The sequence below is a fragment of the Salvelinus alpinus genome, chromosome 34 (genome assembly GCF_045679555.1).
Source record: "Salvelinus alpinus chromosome 34, SLU_Salpinus.1, whole genome shotgun sequence".
Classification (NCBI taxonomy): Eukaryota; Metazoa; Chordata; class Actinopteri; order Salmoniformes; family Salmonidae; genus Salvelinus; species Salvelinus alpinus.
The window spans coordinates 15,648,839-15,670,459 of NC_092119.1; the positions used below are offsets into that span (position 1 = coordinate 15,648,839).

The 21,621-nt window shown below is 39.6% G+C and overlaps 1 protein-coding gene across 2 annotated transcripts in view; it reads left to right on the forward strand.

Annotated features, from left to right (window-relative positions):
* Positions 1-21,621, forward strand: part of LOC139563596 (nesprin-1-like) — a 160,868-nt gene that overhangs the window by 975 nt on the left and 138,272 nt on the right. For both annotated transcript variants that reach the window (XM_071382386.1, XM_071382387.1), the window contains exon 2: positions 575-967. In XM_071382386.1, coding sequence (XP_071238487.1) covers positions 901-967 — 67 coding nt within the window. In that variant the 5' untranslated portion in view covers positions 575-900. The remainder of the gene's footprint in view (positions 1-574; positions 968-21,621) is intronic.

Here is a 21,621-nt window from a genome sequence, read left to right on the forward strand (position 1 = left end):
AATTGTGCAACATTTGCCCATTATTCTTTTTAAAATTCTTCAAGCTCTGTCAAGTTGGTTGTTGATCATTGCTAGACAGCCATTTTCAAGTCTTGCCATAGATTTTCAAGACGATTTAGGTCAAAACTGTAACTAGGCCACTCAGGAACACTCAATGTCGTCTTGGTAAGTAACTCCAGTGTATGTTTGGTTTTGTGTTTTAGGTTATTGTCCTGCCGAAAGGTAAATTTGTATCCCAATGTTTGTTGGAAAGCAGAATGAACCAGGTTTTCCTCTAGGATTTTGCCTGTGCTTAGCTCTATAATCCTTGCCAATGACAAGCATACCCATAACATGTTGCAGCCACCACCATGCTTGAAAATATGAAGACTGGTACTCAGTTATGTGTTGTGTTGGATTTTCCCAAAACATTACACTTTGTATTCAGGACATAAAGTTAATTTCTTTGCCATATTTGTTGCAGTTCTACTGTAGTACCTTGTTGCAAACATGACACATTTTTGTTGAATATTTTTCTTCGATACAGTGACTGGCACACACTGACTGGCACACCTGTCTTCTCTCTCCTCTCTAGACATTGAATGGAAGGACGACTGCCACTGGGTAGCAAAACTGCTCATCCCCCTATCTGAAACCTGAGATTTGAGTGGACCCCTCTGCTGCTTGAGAGAGAGAGAGACAGAGAGTGAGAGAAAGACAGAGACTAAGAGAGACAGAGAGAGACAGACAGAGGGAGAGATAGACAGAGAGAGAGAGACAAATAGACAGACAGAGAGAAGAGAGATACACAGTCAGAGAGAGGAGGGGCATGAGGGTTGCCCTTCTCAGAAAAGTAACGTGTTGTCTCATCTGCATCAGTGTATTACCTACTGTGGTCCAGTACAGTAGCAGAGAAACGACATGGCCTCACCATGGAAGTCCGGAAGAAACTCCAAGGACATTGCCAACGTGATGCAAAAACTGCAAGGTAGATCTCATTCAATTGGGTTCTATTGGGGTACTGATACTTTGGATGCGTACGAAATGGCACCCTATTCCCTGGCTTATATAGTGCACTACTTTTACATTTGGCCAGAGCTCTGACCAAACATAGTCCACTATATAGGGTATAGGATGCCATTTCAGACAAACCTTCTGTATATGTACTGTATGTATGCTGTGCCGCCTTGCTATTATTCTGATTCAATACCTTGGCTATGTGCCCGAATGTCGGGAGTTTGTTCAATACCTTGGCTATGTGCCCGAATGTCTGGAGTTTGTTCAATACCTTGGCTATGTGCCTGAATGTCTGGAGTTTGTTCAATACCTTGGCTATGTGCCTGAATGTCTGGAGTTTGTTCAATACCTTGGCTATGTGCCTGAATGTCTGGAGTTTGTTCAATACCTTGGCTATGTGCCTGAATGTCTGGAGTTTGTTCAATACCTTGGCTATGTGCCTGAATGTCTGGAGTTTGTTCAATACCTTGGCTATGTGCCTGAATGTCTGGAGTTTGTTCAATACCTTGGCTATGTGCCTGAATGTCGGGAGTTTGTTCAATACCTTACATTTACATTACATTTAAGTCATTTAGCAGACGCTCTTATCCAGAGCGACTTGGCTATGTGCCTGAATGTCTGGAGTTTGTTCAATACCTTGGCTATGTGCCTGAATGTCTGGAGTTTGTTCAATACCTTGGCTATGTGCCTGAATGTCTGGAGTTTGTTCAATACCTTGGCTATGTGCCTGAATGTCTGGAGTTTGTTCAATACCTTGGCTATGTGCCTGAATGTCTGGAGTTTGTTCAATACCTTGGCTATGTGCCTGAATGTCTGGAGTTTGTTCAATACCTTGGCTATGTGCCTGAATGTCTGGAGTTTGTTCAATACCTTGGCTATGTGCCCGAATGTCTGGAGTTTGTTCAATACCTTGGCTATGTGCCCGAATGTCGGGAGTTTGTTCAATACCTTGGCTATGTGCCCGAATGTTCGGGAGTTTGTTCAATACCTTGGCTATGTGCCCGAATGTCGGGAGTTTGTTCAATACCTTGGCTATGTGCCCGAATGTCGGGAGTTTGTTCAATACCTTGGCTGTGTGCCCGAATGTCTGGAGTTTGTTCAATACCTTGGCTATGTGCCCGAATGTCGGGAGTTTGTTCAATACCTTGGCTATGTGCCTGAATGTCTGGAGTTTGTTCAATACCTTGGCTCTGTGCCCGAATGTCGGGAGTTTGTTCAATACCTTGGCTATGTGCCCGAATGTCTGGAGTTTGTTCAATACCTTGGCTATGTGCCCGAATGTCGGGAGTTTGTTCAATACCTTGGCTCTGTGCCCGAATGTCGGGAGTTTGTTCAATACCTTGGCTATGTGCCCGAATGTCTGGAGTTTGTTCAATACCTTGGCTATGTGCCCGAATGTCGGGAGTTTGTTCAATACCTTGGCTATGTGCCCGAATGTCGGGAGTTTGTTCAATACCTTGGCTATGTGCCCGAATGTCGGGAGTTTGTTCAATACCTTGGCTATGTGCCCGAATGTCTGGAGTTTGTTCAATACCTTGGCTATGTGCCCGAATGTCGGGAGTTTGTTCAATACCTTGGCTATGTGCCCGCATGTCTGGAGTTTGTTCAATACCTTGGCTCTGTGCCCGAATGTCTGGAGTTTGTTCAATACCTTGGCTATGTGCCCGAATGTCTGGAGTTTGTTCAATACCTTGGCTATGTGCCCGAATGTCGGGAGTTTGTTCAATACCTTGGCTATGTGCCCGAATGTCGGGAGTTTGCCACGTTCCCCTGCATGGTAGAATGAACAATGCAGACTCTCCCAGACACACATATACAGACAAAGTTATTGTACACTGTTCTATTCTGTTCTATATTATTCTATTCTATTCTACTCTATTCTATTTTACTCTATTCAACTATATTCTATTATATTCTACTATATTCTATTCTATTCCACTATATTCTATTCTACTTTATTCTATTCTATTCTATTTTAGTCTATTATATTATATTCCGCTCTATTCTACTCTATTCTATTCTATTATATTCTACTATATTCTATTCTATTCCACTATATTATATTCTACTTTATTATATTCTATTCTATTTTACTCTATTCTATTATCTTCTACTCTATTCTACTATATTCTATTCTACTCTATTCTACTGTATTCTATTCTATTATACTCTATTCTACCCTACTCTATTCTACTCTATTTTACTCTATTCTACTCTATTCTATTATACTCTATACTACTCTATTTTATTCTACTCTACTCTATTCTACTCTATTCTATTCTACTCTATTCTATTTTACTCTATTCAACTCTATTATACTCTATTCTATTCTACTCTATTCTATTCTACTCTATTCTATTCTACTCTACTATATGCGATTCTAATCTATTCTACTCTATTCTATATTCTACTCTATTCTACTCTATTCCATTCTACTATATTATATTCTACTCTATTCTATATTCTATATTCTACTGTATTCTATTATATTATATTATATTCCATTCCATTCTCTTTTATTCTACTATATTCTATTCTATTCCACTATATTCTATTCTACTTTATTATATTATATTCTACTCTATTCTATTATATTCTACTCTATTCTATTCTGCTCTATTCTACTCTATTCAATTATTTTCTACTATATTCTATTCTATTCCACGATATTCTATTCTATTCTACTTTGTTTTATTATATTCTACTTTATTCTATTCTATTATATTCTACTCTACTCCATTCTACTCTATTCTACTCTATTCTATTATATTCTACTCTATTCTACTCTATTTTATTCTATTCTATTCTATTCGGACACATCTCAAACAATATGCAAAACACCAGTCTCAACATCAACAGTGAAGAGGCGACTCCGGGATGCTGGCCTTCTAGGCAGAGTTCCTCTGTCCAGTGCCTGTGTTCTTTTTCCCATCTTAATCTTTTCTTTTTATTGGCCAGTCTAAGATATGGCTTTTTCTTTGAAACTCTGCCTAGAAGGCCAGCATCGCGGAGTCGCCTCTTCACTGTTGACATTGAGACTGGTGTTTTGCGGGTACTATTTAATGAAGCTGCCAGTTGAGGACTTGTGAGGCATCTGTTCCTAAAACTAGACCCTCTAATGTACTTGTCCTCTTGCTCAGTTGTGCACCGGGGCCTCCACTCCTCTTTCTATTCTGGTTAGAGCCAGTTTGCGCTGTTCTGTGAAGGGAGTTGTACACAGCGCTGTACGAGATCTTCAGTTTCTTTGAAATTTCTCGCATGGAATAGCCTTCATTTCTCAGAACAAGAATAGACTGACGAGTTTCAGAAGAAAGTACTTTGTTTCTGGGCATTTTGAGCCTGTAGTTGAACCCACAAATGCTGATGCTCCAGATACTGAACTAGTCTAAAGAAGGCCAGTTTTATTGCTTCTTTAATCAGAACAACAGTTTTCAGCTGTGCTAACATAATTGCAAAAGGGTTTTCTAATGATCAATTAGCCTTTTAAAATGATAAACATGGATTAGCTAACACAGCGTGCCATTGGAACACAGGAGTGATGGTTGCGGATAATGGGCCTCTGTACACCTTTGCAGATATTCCATTAAAAATCATCCGTTTCCAGCTACAATAGTCATTTACAACATTAACAACGTCTACACTGTATTTCTGATGAATTGTATGTTATTTTAATGGACAAAAAAAATGGCTTTTCTTTCAAAAACAAGGACATTTCTAAGTGACCCCAAACTTTTGAACGGTAGTGTATACTATTTTAAATATATATTTTTAAATATCTTCCTTCTCTATTATTTTCCCCTAACCCAACAACCCCTCCCCTAATTGGAGTAAACTAATGGACAACAGCACTTAGGCTTCTATGTCCAGCTTATACATACTATATACATTTTGTGGACACAGTGTATTTTATATTAGTTATCTTTTTTTATATATATTTGTCTTTAGTCCCACCCTTCAGCTACCCTCAACCCCTCCCATCTATCTTTGAAGACCATCCAGTTTTGATTTCTAATTGCCATACATTTTCCAATTGTGCTGTGATTTTTCACATAGCTCCTACAGATTGTAAATTAAAGATAATTTTTTTTGCTAAGAGTAATATTATATTATTGATCGATTGACTATGACTTTTCAAATCACCCAGGAAACAATGTCTTGTTTGTAATGCACTGCCACTGAAGTGCTGCCTGGGGGATAGGCAATGGCAGTCTTATTACATTGGAGAGAATGACTCCTATTCATTCATCCCAAAACAGTGAATAAGGAACCTCTTGTGTTTTCTTGTTGTTGTAGTCTTTTTGGGAACTAAAGTTAAAGTAATTGATAATTTCATTAAGGTAACTGATGAGATGCATTTAGAAAATTCCTGCAATAGAAGGAGTGGTCATCGAGCTACAAAGAGAAGCAGGGTTGTAGTTTGTCCCTAGATAAATGTAAAAAATATATATATATATATAGTGCAATAATATAGTGCAATAAGAATGAATTCTCAGAAATGTGGCAGTTGGTTTCCAGAGCCACATATTACACATAGTTGGTGAGATTGATATAAAACACCATATCCTGTTTGCTCTAAACCACACAAAATGTTCACGACACTTCCTCACTATGTATACTGAACAAAAATATAAATGCAACATGCAGCAATTTCCATGATTTTACTGAGTTACAGTTCATATACGTAAATCAGTCTATTGAAATAAATTCATTAGGCCCTAATCTATGGATTTCACATGACTGGGCAGGAGTGCATAGGCCCACCCACCGTGGAGCCAGGCCCAGCCAATCAGAATTAGCTATTCCCCACAAAAAGGCTTTATTACAGACATAAATACTTCTCAGTTTCATCAGCTGTCCGGGTGGCTGGTCTCAGACGATCCCGCAGGGGAAGAAGCCGGATGTGGAGGTCCTGGGCTGACGTGGTCTGTGGTTATGAGGCCGGTTGGACGAACTGCCAAATTATTTAAAAAAAAAGAATGTTGGAGGTGGCTTATTGTAGAGAAATTAACATTGAATTCTCTGGCAACAGCTATGGTGGACATTCCCGCAGTCAGCATGCCAATTGCACGCTCCCTCAAAACTTGAGATATCTGTGCCATTGTGTTGTGTGAAACTGCACATTTTATAGTGGCCTTTTATTGCCCCCAGCACAAGGTGCACCTGTGTAATGATCATGCTGTTTAATAAGCTTCTTTATATGCCACACCTGACAGGTGGATGGATTATCTTGGCAAAGAAGAAATGCTCACTAACAGGGATGTAAACTAATTTGTGCACCAAATTTGAGAGAAATAAGATTTTTGTGCATATGAAACATTTCTGGGATCATTTATTTCAGATCATGGAACATGGGGCCAACACTTTACATCTTGCGTTCATATTTTTATATAGTTCAGTATATAAAAATAAGTTCTTCTTAGTCACTGTCTTGTTTTCGAGAAGTAGAGCAATGCTACTTGGGAAAGTGATAAGGTTGTCAGTCATCTCACACTTTGGTTGCCATGGAGCCCAACACTTGCTGCAATGGAGCAATCATAGCTTGCTATTACTATTTGTTATCTGAACTTAATGATCAGCATTAAACACAGTTTGTAGGAGTTTGTTTTGTTATTACTTTGTTGTTGTTATTACATGTTTAAGTGCAAGTGTTTGTAGGTCAAATATGAATAATCCTAATTCAGCTCCGCTGCGTCTGCTGAAGGTTCTTAATATGGTTCCTCCTCCGCTCTTAAAGTTCCCTGGAGAACTCTTGCTCGATAAATAGTTAAGTAGGGGGTTCTTGATGTGTCATCTACGGTTCTTCAGAATTCTAAAAGGTTCTTGAAATGTATGAAAGCCTGCAGACACACAGTAAATTGGCCAGTGTTACCTAATGTTGATTTTTTAGTGTAACATTTTGAGTGTTGATTAAGGATTTAAATTAACACTCTAAATAGTTAAATTAACACTCAGTGGTGTAGAATAACCTCAGTGTTGGTGTTAATAACCAGAGTTGAAGCAAAACCCTGCCTATCTGTCATTATCATATTTCTCAGCATGCTCTATTGCAGGTTGCTTTTTAGAATCGTTTGTTTCAATATCTATGTTTTTGCATGTACATTGATTGAGTCATTAATCTTATGCTACTCAAATATAAATAATGTACATTTTACTAAACTGATCCAATCTGTTAATTGGACTTATTTCACCCATTACTAGAATGGTTGTTCCAGTTCACATGCTTTAGGTAGTCTCATTTAGGTAGTCTTCCCAACCCTGGCAGTTATTTTTAATGCAGGGTAAAATTCCAAATGTTTGATATCCCCACTCTAATTGGATTCCAGTTGGAATTACACATCACTTTGCAAGCCAGCATAATGTGACTTGCAGACCTGATATGGCCTGTAAACCATGAGTTTCACGCCACTGTATTAGAGTAAAACTTGGCCACGGTTTCCCAAACTCGGTCCTCCAAGGGGTGCACATGTTGTTCTTTGCCCTAGCACTATAGAGCTGATTAAAATAATCAACTAATCATCCAGCTTTGATTTGACTCAGCTCTGTAGTGTTAGGGCAAAAACCCCACATTCACCCTTTGGGGTCCTGAGGACCGATTCTGGGAAACGCTGAACTAGGCCCACAAAATAAGGCCTTATGAAATAATGTACAGTATTGTCTTAAAGAATTACATTTTAATGATGACACACTCACTTAGGATCTCATTTGGTGAAGGCCACAGGACTGAAAATAAATGAATGCACCAACCATGTCTTTGTCACTAGCAAGCACAGTCATGGGTGGTACTGGTAACACAAAAGGCACCCTGGGAAATATGCAAATAAGGCTCAACATCTTATTTCCATAAAATAAGGTGATGATTGTGTGTGGTTCTTCAAAGAACCATCCCTTTTAAGGTTCTTCAGAGAACCTCAAATGGTTCCCCTATGGCATCGCTCTGAAGAACCTTATTTGGTTCTAACTGGAACCCTTATTTTTAAGAGTGCATCAAAGCCAATCTTCAAATGAGAAATGTTTCTGCTCGCTGAAATGGAAGTCAACCCTAGGAAAGAGAACAGATCAATACAGGGATTGTTTCCGTTGGTGTCCCCCCTGTCACAAGGGCATCAGGTCATCACCACCACCCCCTGATAGGGCCCATCCCTGAATTGAGAGTGTAGGTTTTCAGCTTGTAACTTGCACCTTCACCTGTGGGAGTTTTGTCCATAGAAATTCTAAATCCATCCCTGAATTGAGAGTGTGTGGTCCCAATTCTCTCCCTACCCCTTCCCCTTGGCCCCAACCCTTGGATGTTTGCAGATCTGAAGGGTCAAAAGCAGTGTAGTGATGGAACTCACAGGTCTCTGATAGTAGGCGGATGTGTGTGTGGCTCGTTACCATAGTTACTGTGTTATGAAACATCTCTGTGTGTTTGTACCACTTCTGCCTATTTCTATGTCTATTCGTTGTGTGTGTAGCTTGTTACCATAGTTACTGTGCTATGAAACACATGTGTGTGGTTGTGCCACATCTGCCCGATAACCAACTTCCTGCTCTTTAAGAGGATGATTTCCTGGGCGTCAGCTTTAGCTATTTCTAATCTATGTCAAATGTTGAAGCGATGAGTGCCAATAGGCCAGAACACCTGCCATTTGAGTGGGCAATGTAATCATCACAATATTTTTAGATAGAGATTCAGTCTTAAACTCTACAGAACAGTGTAGGTGCTGAGATGTAAAGTGCAAGGTTTGGTATTTTTATTAATTCATTTTTGTGAATAAATCATCATCTTTGAGAAAAATGTGATGGTGACTGAACACTAAAATGTTATTAAAGGCTATATGTAGTTGTAAAACTTTTTCATTTGTGCATGTGTGTGTGAGCGTGCATGTTTCAGTGCCCGTGTGTGCATGTGTGTTTGTGTTGAAACCTTACTCTCAAACTCTTTACTTAGGCATGCCCAAGCTTCAACTGGGCATGTGCTAACCTGGCTCAATGTAAGGTAAAGCTTACTACGTTTAGCCAATGACAACCTAGTGTGTGTACATCTTACCAAACAGTTGGCTATATGTTTGACATCCACATGAACGCTTGAGTATTTGACAGGTAAACTCAACAGTGAACAAACCCTATTCATGTAGGCTAGATTTAGAGAAGTGACGCAAGATGTGGCTCCCCTTTGCATCTGTTTGCTGCTCCTTCCTCTTTTCCTGAATTTCTATGAATAATATTTTAGCCTCTCATATTTGTTAGAACCACCCAGTGGAGATTTTAGCATGTAAATCTTGGTGGGGCAAAAACAATAATAAGTGGAATGCATGCCAGCAAAGCCACTACACAACACAACACTAAACAATACATTAACTTCACTATACCGGTGACAAACGGTGCCCACAAACTGTTAGGGCCTACATAAAGCTGTCCCAACAGCAGTCCCAACATCTTACCACTGCTACACCTGGTCTGGCAGCAAAACATTATATATATATATATCTTTTAAAAATATATCTCCTTTATTCTTTTCCGCTAACCCTACTACCCCTCCCCTAATTGTAGTAAACTAATGAACAACAACACTTAGGCTTTTACTTCCTGCTTATACACGCTATTGTAACGATTGTCATCTTCTTCGGACGAGGAATAGGAAAGATCGGACCAAAATGCAGCATGGTACGTGTCCATGTTACATTTATTACAACTGAACACTGAATACAAAATAACAAAAGAGAAACAACGAAAATCGAAACAGTCCTGCAAGGTGACACAACACAAAACAGGAAACAACTACCCACAAACACAGGTGGGAACAGGCTACTTAAGTATGGTTCTCAATCAGAGACAACGATTGACAGCTGCCTATGATTGGGAACCATACCAGGCCAAACACATAGAAATACAACACACAGAACAAAACATAGAATGAAAAACATAGAATGCCCACCCCAACTCACGCCCTGACCAAACCAAAATAGAGACATAAAAAAGGAACTAAGGTCAGGACGTGACAGCTATAAACCTTTTACGGACACAATCTATGTTACAATGGTTATCTTTTGTTTGTTTTTAGTCCTGTCCTTCCTCTACGCTCAACCTCTCCCATCTATTTCTGATGTCCATCCAGTTCGATTTCTATTTGCCATATATTTTTTTACTTTGCTGTTTCACAAAAATTCTGAACCTACAGTATATACATTTTACAGACACAGTATATATATATTTTTTTATCTTGTTGTTATTAGTCCCACCCTTCAGCTCCATTCAACCCCTCCCATCTATCTCTTAACACCGTCCATATTGGATCCGGCATCGTTTTGCGTATCAGTTCATAAACCTTGTGCCATGGAATCGGTACATCGAAAATCTCTTCCCAACTATTTTGCAATCTATATTGCGCAGCTGTCAATTTTTTGGTCCTTAAATGAAACTGGTATATTTTTTGATTTATCAACATATTTCTTCAACCAATTTTGGTCTATAATGCAAGGCCGACAGACAAGTTCCTTACTTTTTCCCTCTTGCAGACATTTCCATATATTTTTGTTAGCTGCATGTGTGACATCACTCCACCAGTCCTATTTATGATATCTTTTACACACTAATTGATCAAAAATAATGTTTTTTTTATCAATTAGTGTGTTTGAGTTTAACCACAATGTTTAGTATATTATTTGTTCTGTATTTTCTGGTGGATTAAACTGAAATTGCAACCAAATTTCTATGGCTTGATAAAGAAATTACGATATTTTGGAGATTATTTCTTTTTCAAATAACCAAAAGCGAAGGGTTGTAATCTGAATAAAGGGAAAAAGGCCATTCTTGAACATGGGTTGAGACATTCTTATTTATTTGCCTGAGAACCAGTTCGAATTTAAGTATAACGTTTGTAAGACTGAAGCCTTTAGTCTAATGCTTTTGTCACGTTCCTGACCTGTTTTTGTATGTGTTTAGTCGGTCAGGGCGTGAGTTGGGGTGGGCATTCTATGTTATGTGTATCTATGTTGGTTAATGGGTTACCTGATATGGTTCTCAATTAGAGGCAGGTGTAATTCATTTCCTCTGATTGAGAACCATATTAAGGTAGGATGTTCTCACGGTTTGTTTGTGGGTGATTGTCTTCCGTGTCTGTGTTTGTCGCGCCACACGGGACTGTTTCGGTTTGTGTAGTCTATTCCTGTAGTCTATTCCTGTTCTGCGTGTTTATGTAAGTTTTTCCAGTTCAGGTCTGTCTACATCGTTTTGTTATTTTGTTTATTATCAAGTGTAGTTCGTTTTCGTCTTGTTTAATAAATTCATCATGTCTTCATTACCCGTTGCGTCTTGGTCCAATCTCTCTCCTCAAGACGATCGTTACAGCTTTAATATTTAATCATTTCTGCCCTCAGAAATTCATTTTCATTTTAGAAATAGGCCCTTTTAATTTTGTCTGGCTTGCCATTCCAAATAAAATGGAATATTCTTTGCTCATATAATAAAAAAAAAACAGGTCGCTAGGTGTAGGAAAGACCATAAGCAAATAGGTAAACTGGGTTATGACTAAAGAGTTAATCAGGGTGATTTTTCAACAAGTAGACAGGTATTTTCCTTTCCATGGTAGTAAGATCTTATCTATTTTTGTTAACTTTCTATTGAAATATATTGGAGTGAGATCTTTTATTTCTTGCAGGATATGTATACCGAGTATGTTCACATCCCCGTCAGACTATTGTATTGGTAAACTACACGATAATGTAAAAGATGTATTTTTTTGTGATCCAATACGCAATATAATAAATGTATCATAATTTGGTTGTAATCCAGAGAGGTTAGACAAATGATCTAGATCCTCTATGAGGCTGTGGTGGGATCCAAATTGTGGATTTGAAAGAAAACATGAATCATCAGCATAGAATGACACCTTTGTTTTTAAACTCTGGATTTTGGACCCCTTAATATTATTGTTGGATCTGATTTTAACAGCACATTTTTCATTGGCAATAATAAATAGATATGCCGATAGTGGACAACTTTGTTTTACTCCTCTTGACAGTTTAAAACTTTCTGAGAAATAGCCATTATTTACTATTTTACACATAGGGTTACTATACATAACTCTAACCCATTTTATAAGAGATTCGCCCAAATTGATATATTTCAGGCATTTATATATAAACTCCAGTTGTACAGTACTTTATCAAATGCCCTTTCAAAGTCAGCTATAAATACCAGGCCTGGTTTCCCTGATTTTCCATAGTGTTCTATTGTTTCTAGTACTTGTCTTATATTATCTCCAATGTATCGTCCATGTTAAAACCCTGTCTGATTAGGATGAATAATATCCAACAATACCTTTTTAATTCTATGCGCCATTCACTGTATTTTCACTGTATTTGCGTTTTACTGTTCCATAAGGGGTAATTTTACCTGTTTTTTTAAATCTGATTCTACTGCATCTGATGTATAATACAGTTCCATGTAGTAATGGCTCTATGTAGTACTGTGCGCCTCCCATAGTCTGTTCTGGACTTGGGAACTGTGAAGAGACCTCTGGTGGGGAATGCATAGCTGTGTGCAAGTAATTTAAACAGACAGCTCGGTACATTCAGCTCGGTATATCAGCATTCAACATCTCTCACAAAAACAAGTAGTGATGAAGTCAATCTCTCTTAGCTCTTCGTGTACTTGCTACCCTGTTCTGAGCCAACTGCAATTTTTCGAAATCCCTCTTTGTGGCAACTGACCACACGACTGAACAGTAGTCTAGGTGCAACAAAACTAGGGCCTGTAGGACCTGCCTTGTTGATAGTGTTGTTAAGAAGGCAGAGCAGCGCTTTATTATGGACAAACTCTTAGCTACTGTTGTATCAATATGTTTTGACCATGACAGTTTACAATCCAGGGTTACGCCAAGCAGTTTAGTCACCTCAACTTCCACATTATTCATTATGAGATGTAGTTGAGGTTTAGGGTTTAGTGAATGATTTGTCCCAAATACAATGCTTATAGTTTTGGAAATATTTAGGACTAACATATTCCTTGCTACCCATTCCGAAACGAACTGCATCTCTTTGTTAAGTATTACAGTAATTTTAGTTTTTGTAGTAGCTGACATGTATAGTGTTGAGTCATCAACATACATAGACACACTGGCTTTACTCAAAGCATGTCATTAGTAAAGATTTTAAAAAGTAAGGGGCCTAAACAGCTACCCTGGGGAATTCCTGATTCTACCTGGATTATGTTTGAGAGGCGTCCATTAAAGAACACCCTCTGTGTTCTGTTAGACAAGTAACTCTTTATCCACATTACAGCAGGTGGTGTAAAGCCATAACACATACGTTTTTCCAGCAGCAGACTATAATTGATCAAAAGCTGCACTGAAGTCTAACAGACTTCAATCATTTTATCATCAATTTCTCTCAGCCAATCATCAGTAATTTGTTTAAGTACTGTGCTTGTTGAGTGTCCTTCCCTATAAGCGTGCTGAAAGTCTGTTGTCAATTTGTTTACTGTGAAATAGCATTGTATCTGGTCAAACACAATTTTGGTCGGCTATTTGAGCCAGTAAAGGAGGCTTTACTATTCTTGGGTAGCGGAATGACTTTAGCTTCCCTCCAGGTGTAACGGGCTTCCTCCTTCTCCTCATCCGAAGAGGAGTAGCAGGGATTTGACCAAAATGCAGCGGGTTGTGAATACATATTGATTTAATAGACAAAACGGAAAAACACGACAAACACTTGAATAATTACAAAACAAATAAACGAATGTAGACAGACCTGGACACGAACTTACATACAACGTGAAGAACGCATGAACCAGGAAAACAGACTACATAAAACGAACGAACTAACAAAAACCGGAACAGTCCCGTGTGGCGTAACATACAGACACTGACACAGGAGACAACCACCCACAACGAACACTGTGAAACAACCTACCTAAATATGACTCTCAATTAGAGGAACGCCAAACACCTGCCTCTAATTGAGAGCCATACCAGGCAACCCTTAAACCAACATAGAAACAGACAACATAGAATGCCCACCCAAACTCACGTCCTGACCAACTAACACATACAACAAACTAACATAAATAGGTCAGGAACGTGACACCAGGCCTGAGGTCACACACTTTCTACTAGGCTTAAATTGAAGATGTGGCAAATAGGAGTGGCATTATCGTCCGCTATTATGGTCAGTAATTTTCCATCCAGATTGTCAGACCCCGGTGGCTTGTAATTGTTGATAGACAACAATACCTATTTCACCTTTTCACTGACTTTACGGAATTCAAAAGTACAATTCTTGTCTTTCATAATTTGGTCAGATATACTTGGATGTGTAGTGTCAGTGTTTGTTGCTGGCATGTCATCCCTAAGTTTGCTTATCTTGCCAATAAAAAAGTAATTAAAGTAGTTGGCAATGTCAGTGGGGTTTGTGATGGTTGAGCCATCTCATTCAATGAATGGAGTCGAGTTTGCCTTTTTTTCCCAAAATGTCATTTATGGTGCTCCAAAGCTTTTTACTATCATTCTTTATATAATTTGTTTTTGTTTCATTGTGTAATTTATTTTTATTTTTATTTTGTTTAGTCACATGATTTCTTAATTTGCAGTACGTTTGCCAATCAGTTAGGCTGCCAGACTTTTGCCTCATCCATCTCAACCATACAAATGTTCAATTCCTCATCAATCCAAGGGGATTTAACAGTTTTTACAGTACTTTTCATAATGGGTGCGTGCTTAGTAGTAACTGGAATAAGCAATTTCGTAAATGTGTCAAGTGCAGCATCTGGTTGCTCCTCATTACACACCACAGACCAGCAAATATTCTTTACATCATCAACATATGAATCACTACAAAACGTATTGTATGACCTCTTATACACTATATTAGGCCCAGCCTTTGGAACTTTGGTTTTCCTAGATATGGCTACTATATTGCGATCACTACATCCTACAGATTTGGATACTGCTTTAAAGCAAATTTCTGCAGCATTAGTAAAGATGTAATCAATACATGTTAATGATTTTATTCTTGTGCTGTTTGTAAATACCCTGATAGGTTTGACTGACAACCTGAACCAGGTTGCAGGCACTGGTTACAGTTTCTTGAGTGGGCAGCTTGATGAGAGCCAGTCAATATTTAAATCACCCAGAAAATATACTTCTCTGTTCATGATATCTTTATACATTATCAAGCATTTCACACATATTATCCAGATACTGTAGGCTACAACGCTACAGCACCATGTGAAGTAATACCAGGATTTATCCTCTAGTCTGCCCAGCTTCAGTCGTGGATTAAAAGTTAGTGTTTCCTGTGTCAACATAAATTCTCTGTCACTTGCCTTTGTGAAACATTTAGACTCAGACATTGAGACTGCGTACCATTTACACACTAAGCGAGGCTGCCTGCCTTCGCCTGAAACATGTTTGTGAATGGTTAATGAATTAGTATTTCAATTGAACCTTCATAGTGCTTCCCATTTAATTTAATCCAAACATTTAGCAGAATCAATGCATTAGGTTAGACTAGAGCACCATAGAATCCACCCAGGCCAACAGATCCTCCACTTTATAAGGAGGGTGAAGATGACACCCAGTCTCCTCTGATGCTCTCATGTTATCACTGACTTTTACTGCCAGGAGAGATGGGAGAGGAGAATGGTGTGCATGACTAGCCCAGCCCGACATGGCCCAGATGCTCTCGGTTTCAGAATGACTGAGTCATTGTGGTTTCCGCTTTTATAGCTAGTGATGGTGTGTCTGGTCTGAGGAGGATGTGAAGAAACACTGCCAGTGAACGGTTTGTGGTGGGCATGTCGCGTGTGATCACTACCTTCCCTCACAGGAAGCACAGTGATAGGCATAGAGAGAGAACCCATCAGACCTCATTCTGGTCCGTCACAATCAGCATTAGCACAAACACATATGCAGTTTGCTCTGAGGATGTGTGAAGTGGCACTGATATGTGTATGTCATATATATAGAACTCTGTTGCCTTTTCTGAACAGGCAAGTCTTCTGTTACATTAATGTTCATTTATGAGGAAAGTTTTGCAGGCTATAGGCAGGATATGTAGGCTCACGTCTCCTCTGTACCTGTAAGAGAGTGGTGATTATTCTCAGTCTTCAGCCATGAGATTATATCGGTCTGTAAACTGTTAGCTGTTGATCATAGAGTCTGTGATCTGTGCCCTGAGTGCACTGTACTGGCAGCTGCTGCTGACACTGTATGTCTGTCTGTCTGTCTGTCTGTCTCCGTCTCCGTCTCCGTCTCTCTCTCTCTGTCTCTCTCTCTCTCTCTGTCTGTCTCTTTGTCTCTCTGTCTCTGTCTCTCTCTCGCTCTCTCTCTGTCTCTGTCTCTCTCTCACTTTCTCTTTATTTACTAATTTCTGTAGTTTGAAAGCTAAACACCAGATGTCCCTGTTTCCTGTGTAAGTTCAGATGTTGTCTTATCAAACTTAACTTGCTGAAGTCCAAGTGCTGAATCGGTTCAAGCCCTTTAACCCTATATCATTATTCTATTCTTGTCAGAACTACAAAGTTCTGTTGCTCTCAGTTAAAGGGAGCAACAGAGGGAGTGGGCTTCAACAGTGATCCCTGGTGATCTGACTTCACAGCCTTTTTCTGTCTAGACAGACAGCAATTTCAAAAACTCAGATTTCTGAAATTCTGATCAACTGACTTGTTTTTGTGTCAGGAAACTAAAAACCACATGAATCAGATAATATACAGTTGAAGTCGGAAGTTTACATACAGCTTAGCCAAATACATTTAAACTAATTTGTTCACAATTCCTGACATTTAATCCTAGTAAAATGTCCCTGTCTTAGGGCAATTAGGATCACCACTTTATTTTAAGAATGTGACATATCAGAATAATAGTAGAGAGAATGATTTACTTCAGCTTTTATTTCTTTCATCACATTCCCAGTGGGTCAGAAGTTTACATACACTCAATTAGTATTTGGTAACATTGCCTTTAATTTGTTTAACTTGAGTCAAACGTTTTGGGTAGCCTTCCACAAGCTTCCCACAATAAGTTGGGTGAATTATGGCCCATTCCTCCTGACAGAGCTGGTGTAACTGAGTCAGGTTTGTAGGCCACCTTGCTCACACACACTTTTTCAGATCAGAGATGTTGCTTCAATATATCCACATAATTTTCCTTCCTCATGATGCCATCTATTTTGTGAAGTGCACCAGTCCCTCCTGTAGCAAAGCATCCACACAACATGATGCTGCCACCCCCGTGCTTCACAGTTGGGATGGTGTTCTTCGGCTTGCAAGCCTCCCCCTTCTTCCTCCAAAGTTAACGATGGTCATTATGGCCAAACAGTTCTATTTTTGTTTCATCAGACCAGAGGACATTTCTCCAAAAAGTACGATCTTTGTCCATATGTCCAGATGCAAACCGTGGTCTGGCTTTTTTTGTGGCGGTTTTGGAGCAGTGGCTTCTTCCTTGCTGAGCGGCCTGTCAGGTTATGTCGCTATAGGACTCATTTTACTGTGGATATAGATACTTTTGTACCTGTTTCCTCCAGCATCTTCACAAGGTCCTTTGCTGTTGTTCTGGGATTGATTTGCACTTTTCGCACCAAAGAACGCTTCTCCTTCCTGAGCAGTATGATGGCTGTGTGGTTCCATGGTGTTTATACTTGCCTACTATTGTTTGTACAGATGAACGTGGTACCTTCAGGCGTTTGGAAATTGCTCTCAAGGATGAACCAGACTTGTGGAGGTCTATCATTTTTTTCTGAGGTCTTGGTTGATTTCTTTTGATTTTCCCATGATGTCAAGCAAAGAGGCACTGAGTTTGAAGGTAGGCCTTGAAACACATTGTAATGGCAGCCTTCCTTCTCTTCAAGAGAAGAGGAGGTGTAGCAGGGATCGGACCAAGACGCAGCGTAGTTGTTGCTCAACATATTTAATAATGATAAACAGTGAACACTTAACAATTACAAAAATGTGGCAAACCGATACAGTCCTAGCTGGTGCAGAGAAAACACAGAGACAGGAAACAACCACCCATAAACCCCAACACAAAACAAGCCACCTATATATGATTCCCAATCAGAGACAACACAAAACATCTGCCTCTGATTGAGAACCATATTAGGCCAAACATAGAAACAGACAAACTAGACACACAACATAGAATGCCCACCCAGCTCACGTCCTGACCAACACTAAAACAAGCAAAACACACAAGAACTATGGTCAGAACGTGACACACATCAACAGGTACACCTCCAATTGACTCAAATGATGTCAATTAGCCTATTAGAAGCTTCTAAAGCCATGACATCATTTTCTGGAAATTTCCAAGCTGTTTAAAGGAACAGTCAACTTAGTGTATGTAAACTTCTGACCCACGGACCCACTTCTCACCCTATTGTGATACAGTGAATTATAAGTGAAATAATCTGTCTGTAAACAATTGTTGGGAAAATTACAATTAATTGTGTCATGCACAAAGTAGATGTCCTAACCGACTTGCCAAAACTATAGTTTGTTAACAAGAAATGTGTGGAGTGGTTGAACAACCAACCTAAGTGGTTTCCAACCTAAGTGTATGTAAACTTCCGACATCAACTGTACATGGCCATTACAACAGATCAAAGATTTTTGACCAAAGTTACTGCGTTTTGCCTTTGTAGGGCAGTACACTACAGGACACTCATTGCCAAAGGTGTCATCATGCTCTAAGATCACTTTAAGAACGAAATCACTCATTTAGATTACTTCTGCTCTGGGGTTGGTGGTTGTGTTTGTTCCTGGGTTTATCCTCTTCAATGCCCACTTAGGCTACATCCCTGTTTTAGTACTTACGTACCGTATGTCTAACTAAACTGAATGAAGATATTAACTGGAGAGAACAAGGCCATGTGTTCGTGATATTTATACAGGGCTCTACGCTGATATTTTTTACAAGGAGCACATGTGCTCCTAAGTTGAAAAATGTAGGAGTACATAAAAATATTTAGGAGCACAATCAAAAATATTTGCGCTATTAACGATAAGAATTGCCAGCAATTACAATTCAGAGTTAAGGAGCACCAGAAACATTTATTTTTAAGAATTGAGATGTACACTGAAAAATATATATATAAACTCCACATGTAAAGTGTTGGTCCCATGTTTCATGAGCTGAAATTGAAAGAAATCCGTACGCACAAAAAGCTTATTTCTCTCAAATGTTCTGCACACATTTGTTTCTATCCCTGTTAGTCAGCATTTCTCTTTGGCCAAGATATTCCATCCACCTGACAGCAATTTCTAAAACTCTATGATATATTCTGATCAACTGGCTTGTTTTTGTGTCAGGAAACTAAATCCCACATGAATCAGATAATATACAGTTGAAGTCGGAAGTTTACATACAGCTTAGCCAAATACATTTAAACTTAGTTTTTCACAATTCCTGACATTTAATCCTAGTGATTAAACAGCATGATTATTACACAGGTGGATCTAAAATGTGCAGTTTTGTCACACAACACAATCCCACAGATTTCTCAAGTTTTGAGGGAGCGTGCAATTGGCATGCTGTCTGCAGAAATGTCCAACAGAGCTGTTGTTGACAGATAATTAAATGTTAACTTCTCTACCATAAGTTTTAGTTAATTTGGCAGTACTTCCAACCGGCCTCACAACCACAGACCACGTTTAACCACGCCAGCCAAGGATCCTCACATCCAGCTTCTTCACAGCGGGATCGTCTGAGACCAGCCACCCGGACAGCTGATGAAACTGTGGGCTTGCACAACCTAATCATTTCTGCACAAACTGTCGGAAACCGTCTCATGCAAGTTAAACTGCATGCTCGTCGTCCTCACCAGGGTCTTGACCTGATTGCAGTTCGGCGTCAATACCGACTTCAGTGGGAAAAAAATCACCTTCCATGGCCACTGGCATGCTGGAGAAGTGTGCTCTTCACGGATGAATCCCGGTTTCAACTGTCCCGGGCAGACAGAGTGTATGGCATTGTGTGGGCGAGCGGTTTGCTGATGTCAATGTTGTGAATAGAGTTCCCCGTGGTGATGGTGGGGTTATGGTATGGACAGGCATGAGCTACGGATAACGAACACAATTGCATTTCATTGATGGCAATTTGAATGCACAAAGATAATGTGACGAGATCCTGAGGCCCTTTGTTGTGCCATTCATCCACCGCCGTCCCCTCATGTTTCAGCATGATAATGCACAGCCCCATGTCGCAAGGATCTGTACACAATTCCTGGACGCTGAAAATGGCCCAGTTCTTCCATAGCCTGCATACTTACCAGACATGTCACCCATTGAGCATGTTTGGAATGCTCTGGATTGACAGTGTGTTCTACTTCCCGCCAATATCCAGAAACTTTGCACAGCCATTGAAAAGGAGTGGGACAGACATACCGCAGGCCACAATCAACAGCCTGATCAACTCTATGCAAAGGAGATGTGTCACGCTGCATGAGGCAAATGGTGGTCACACCAGATACTGACTGGTTTTCTGATCCACTCCCCTACGCTTTATCAAAGGTATCTGTGTCTAACATAATCATGTCTGTATTCCCAGTCATGTGAAATCCATAGATTATGGCCTAATCAATTTTTTTCAATTGACTGATTTCTTCATATGAAATGTAACTCAGTAAAATCTTTGAAATTGTTGCATGACAGAAACAATTCATTTACTTGATTGCCTGTGGGGGAATCCCAAGGGGAACCCCAAGGTACTGTATCTACCACAGTAGCACTGGTAGTCAGAGAGCAGGTGGCTGATGCCATCTACCTGCAATGAAATCAATTATTTACTGTTGCCCCATGCTGGGGTATTGTAGCATGTTGTTGGTACTATTCTGTTGCCCCATGCTGGGATATTGTAGCATGTTGTTAATACTATTCTGTTGCCCCATGCTGGGGTATTGTAGCATGTTGTTGGTACTATTCTGTTGCCCCATGCTGGGATATTGTAGCATGTTGTTAATACTATTCTGTTGCCCCATGCTGGGGTATTGTAGCATGTTGTTAATACTATTCTGTTGCCCCATGCTGGGGTATTGTAGCATGTTGTTGGTACTATTCTGTTGCCCCATGCTGGGATATTGTAGCATGTTGTTAATACTATTCTGTTGCCCCATGCTGGGGTATTGTAGCATGTTGTTAATACTATTCTGTTGCCCCATGCTGGGATATTGTAGCATGTTGTTGGTACTATTCTGTTGCCCCATGCTGGGATATTGTAGCATGTTGTTAATACTATTCTGTTGCCCCATGCTGGGGTATTGTAGCATGTTGTTAGTACTATTCTGTTGCCCCATGCTGGGGTATTGTAGCATGTTGTTAGTACTATTCTGTTGCCCCATGCTGGGATATTGTAGCATGTTGTTGGTACTATTCTGTTGCCCCATGCTGGGATATTGTAGCATGTTGTTGGTACTATTCTGTTGCCCCATGCTGGGATATTGTAGCATGTTGTTAGTACTATTCTGTTGCCCCATGCTGGGATATTGTAGCATGTTGTTAATACTATTCTGTTGCCCCATGCTGGGGTATTGTAGCATGTTGTTGGTACTATTCTGTTGCCCCATGCTGGGATATTGTAGCATGTTGTTAGTACTATTCTGTTGCCCCATGCTGGGGTATTGTAGCATGTTGTTGGTACTATTCTGTTGCCCCATG